The 4,198-nt window shown below is 37.2% G+C and overlaps 1 protein-coding gene across 1 annotated transcript; it reads right to left on the bottom strand.

Annotated features, from left to right (window-relative positions):
• Window positions 1–388: 388 nt before the first annotated feature.
• ovca2 (OVCA2 serine hydrolase domain containing) lies at window positions 389–2,720 on the bottom strand. The gene is made up of 2 exons (XM_031280904.2): window positions 2,311–2,720; window positions 389–1,400 (listed from the first exon to the last, which is right to left on the bottom strand). Exons 1-2 carry the CDS (start codon window positions 2,462–2,464, stop codon window positions 880–882), a joined length of 675 nt encoding a protein of 224 aa, XP_031136764.1. The 5' UTR covers window positions 2,465–2,720; the 3' UTR covers window positions 389–879.
• Between the last annotated feature and the right edge of the window lie 1,478 nt (window positions 2,721–4,198).

The following is a 4,198-nucleotide window of genomic DNA, read 5'->3' as shown; positions in this document are numbered from 1 at the left end:
GAACAATCCTGGAAGTGAAACGTCGTGGATATAGACTAGTCCTCTTCTGGTGTGGTGGTTTTTTTAAAGAGGAAAATGCGTTGAAGATTTTACTTTTGAGATTGCGATGGGGAAAATTGGAAAATACACTTTCTTTTTTTCCTGTAAAATGAGTAATTTTACTAATATTGATATTCATCTCATTCCCAAACAAATTAATAAAATTCCCTGATTGTTCCCATCTGCCGAGCTGTCTAAAGGCATTAGTAAACTTCAAACAAAGTGCTTGATGGATCGACTTGCAGCGTCTGAAACACCCTTTGTGACTACGGAAGGAGAGCCTGAATGGACTGTTAGTTAGGTTTGAATTAGTCCTTTTCACAACAGACGTTTTGACAGCAGGAAAAGCAGTTGTAATTGATAACACTTTATTGGAACAAAGCCATAATGAATGTTATTAACTACACTTGTGCTTTTTCTGCTATGATAAATTTAAAAACATATGTAGTACAAGGAAAAAGTCATGCATTTGCAATGACTCAAGCAATAGACTCTCAATAAAGGTGACTTCAAAGATATTTTACAGCTCACAAAAGAAACAGAGACCAGAGTACATTAAATGAACAATTGTCAATTTATTGTCTGTTACAAGACATCTTCCCTGAGAAGGACAGCAGTCATTGTACTGTTTTGGATGGATCAGAACAGAGTTTTTCAGAGAAAAAAAATGAGAACAGAGGTCATGACTCTGAACTTTTTACATTTTTAGTGCCTCTGGAATCAGATTTCTCTGAACGTTAAATAATCAACATTCAAGTGCAACAACAGTTAAGTGCTTACGTTTTATTCATGGCTCTTTACTTATTCAGCATCTGACTGAGTTTCTGTGACGTTCGTTTCTCACTGGAACCTCTTGAGAAAGTCCTGGTAGACTGGTCTGTGAGCAGACGCAGCAGGAACAAAATGGCCACCAGGATGTGTCAAGACCTGAGGGTCTTGGAAGGACGCGAGGAGCTCCCTGCTCATGTTGTCAGGGATGACTCGGTCTTCCAGTCCAAACACATGCAGGGAGGGAATCTGAAGGGGAGGGTTGTAGAATTTTTGGTGTTCCTTACATGCGCTGCGGAAACCAGCGACAAGGATGGCAAAGCGGAAGCTAAACTCTGGCTCCAGTTTTTGCTCCTGAAGAGAACACAACATGGCCACAAAAGCTGCTCCCTGACTAAAGCCTAGGATGCCGTCAAATGGACCTTGGACCTTCACAGCTTCTCTCACAGCCGTCACGCTCTCATCGAGCCCAAGGCTTTCTTCACAGTGCTGCTGAGCACTGAAACTCCGAGCCTGGACGTCGGAAAACCACCAACCCCTGGGGTCCTCGTCGCCCCCAGGTCCAGGACCTGAACCATTCTCCTTCTCTGGAGCTTTTGAAAGGACAGACGAAGAAAGTGGTTATTCTGCTGTGTTCAATTATTTACAATATAAAGGGAGGCACCAAAGATGAGTGGACTAAAGTGTCTTTCATCCTCTGAAAATTAAAGTATTTACACTAGGACTTAAATACAAACATGTGTTGTATTACATCGTACATGAAAATAGGTCAACATTTCCTTAATTTTCTGTATTTTTTTCATATTCTGTTCTTAATATTTTGTAGAAATTGAAATCTGCATGTTTCAATGTGATGACTAAATGCAGTTTGAAACGTGCATGATTTGTATAAATAATAATGGTTTGCATACAAGCAGGAAGTTATTTTCAGATCACAGACGATTTAAGGTAAGCTGGAAAATTATGAGTTAATGCATTATCTTGTTATAGTTGTTACCATAAACTACAGTCTGCAGCTGAAATTCTTTCTTAACTTGTTAAGGTTACAAAACTTTAGCTATAGCAACTATAAGATTCATTCTAGAAGCTGACTAATTAAGCCAAAATAGCCATTGTCACCTGCAGTGTCAATTTAAATATATATATATATATATATATATATATATATATATATATATATATATATAGATATTTGCACAAGTGTTATCAAGACCATGTACATAGCGTGTGGCAGGTGATCGAGGTGAAGAATTTAATATTGGTTGGTCCTAGGTTATATGGAAGGTTGATTAAAAGATACTGTAGAATTAAAACAGTAATTGAAAATGGTTACATCACGTACTATGCCTATATAATGTTAGCTCCTTAAGTTAAGTCATTGTAGAACAACGTGAAAGCAAGCTTGTTAAGTCCATCTCTATACTTTCAATTAGCATACATAAAAGTCAACTAGCTACATATACAGTGTGTTTTGGTTGGATGCAGGTGTACAGGATGACCCACCTTCACTACTGGCTTGCTGCACACTGTGCGGTGCGCTGAGGTAAACAAACTCCACTTGTTTCTTCAACAGCTTCCGCAGAGCTCCCGTCTTTTCACGGTACGAGCTGCCGTTCTGACGGTAACCATGAATGCACAGGACCCGTAGAGGTGCCATGGGGAGGTTAGCCTAGTTAAGCTAACGCTAGCCAGAGAAGTTAGTTTCAATTACAGTCGGAGGATATTAACGTTAATATATAAGAATAACAAGTCGTTGTCATATAGCACACCACTTTATCTGGTCAGATAAAATACAAAGCGCGATATTTTAACGACGAAAAAGAGTAACTAGGCTATTAAAATACCGAAAGTTCAGCGAATTTGTTCTCTCAATACATCTATGGAGACAACTCGAAAGTACTTCCGTTTGTTCTTTTCAAAGTAAAACTATTGTTGTTAAAAACATGGCTAATGTTTCTCTCATTACCACTGTGAAAATAAAGAATATATTTAAAGAAGTATAGTAAATGTAAATAAACATAACTTCAGTACACATTTTTAACGCTGACAAAACTTTATATTTAATACATTTATTAAGAAGGAAAACATTCGCTTGACGCAGCTTCCAACAATAGTTTAGTCAAGCTATAAAATGTAAGTTTGAGCTGCTAGAAATAGCTGATGTACTGATTTCTATACGATGAAATATTAGATAGGCCTATCAGTATCCCAAGGCAGGGCAGCATACTCTTAAGGTTGTGTGCAATGAATAATAATGTGCAATGAATTATAATAATTGGAATAAGGGTAACAATAATTAATATAAAAATTACAAATATAAAAAGTTAAGAAAATTATAAATCTATGTATTATAGGTATTGAAATGCGTGTAAGTGTATTTTTCACAATATAAAAATGAAAAATGTACATACGTTACAATTGGTAGACTTGGTAGAGAATAAATATGGAGGGCGGTACAAAGGATTCACACTCCCATTAACAGCCCACTAAACATATGGCTTATACCAATTATGCTGCAATCATTTACTTCCGCTACATGACATCCTGCAATCTTGTGTTGACTTCATGTTCTCACAGGAAAAATATCATAATGTGTGTCCATTACATGCCATTCTCATCCCATTTCATAACATACATACTTAAATGTGTCAATACATGCTGCAAAGTTAAACTACTGAGGCTTGATAGTTAAATCAAATCTTTGACATTGACAAGAGAAGACTTGGTCTGAATTATTCAGCAGTGGATATTCTTCTCTACAGTGTCTACTTCTTCTTAAATGATTGACTGACAGAAAGTTAATCCATTCATGGCTATTGCATGGTAGAGCTTTGCACGTTTCTGTTGAGAAGTGCAAATTAGTGGGCTATTGAAGACATTGTAAGGTTTTTGGGACATGCATTTCCTAGCTTTTAGCTACTTTCAGAAAGCCCAGAGCTAGCCCGAGCAACTTTTAGTTTCTCACCTGTATAACCCAGGACTTACAGTAAGAGCCAGGTTAAGGTCAAGGGTTCACAGTTTAGCGAAATCATAGTTCACACTAATGATCTTAACCATTCTGAAAAATTGTCAAAATATTCAAAGGTTTCCTCCTCACAGTTATAGCAGATGCATTTTATCTTCTGATTGATGCTCTACTAATGGAAACAGTGTGTGCTTGCGTTTCTGGGGCAGGAGAATGGACTCATGGCTAGTTGGTAGGAGGCTGACCCCTGTAGACAGGGATGAGAATGTCTCTTCCTGCGATATCTCAGACGAGTCAGGTGATACAAATTAGTTATTAAAAAAATCATGAAAAATGTCAGTACTTAAATCTTTCATCTATCTGCAACAACACAAAAAACCCGACAAGAAACTTTATTGTCAACACAGATAAAAGTGAAATGCTAAT

This window comes from Sander lucioperca, chromosome 13 (assembly GCF_008315115.2).
Source record: "Sander lucioperca isolate FBNREF2018 chromosome 13, SLUC_FBN_1.2, whole genome shotgun sequence".
Lineage (NCBI taxonomy): Eukaryota > Metazoa > Chordata > Actinopteri > Perciformes > Percidae > Sander > Sander lucioperca.
The sequence above is the reverse complement of the archived record's forward strand: the minus strand, read 5'-3'. Positions and strand labels throughout refer to the sequence as shown.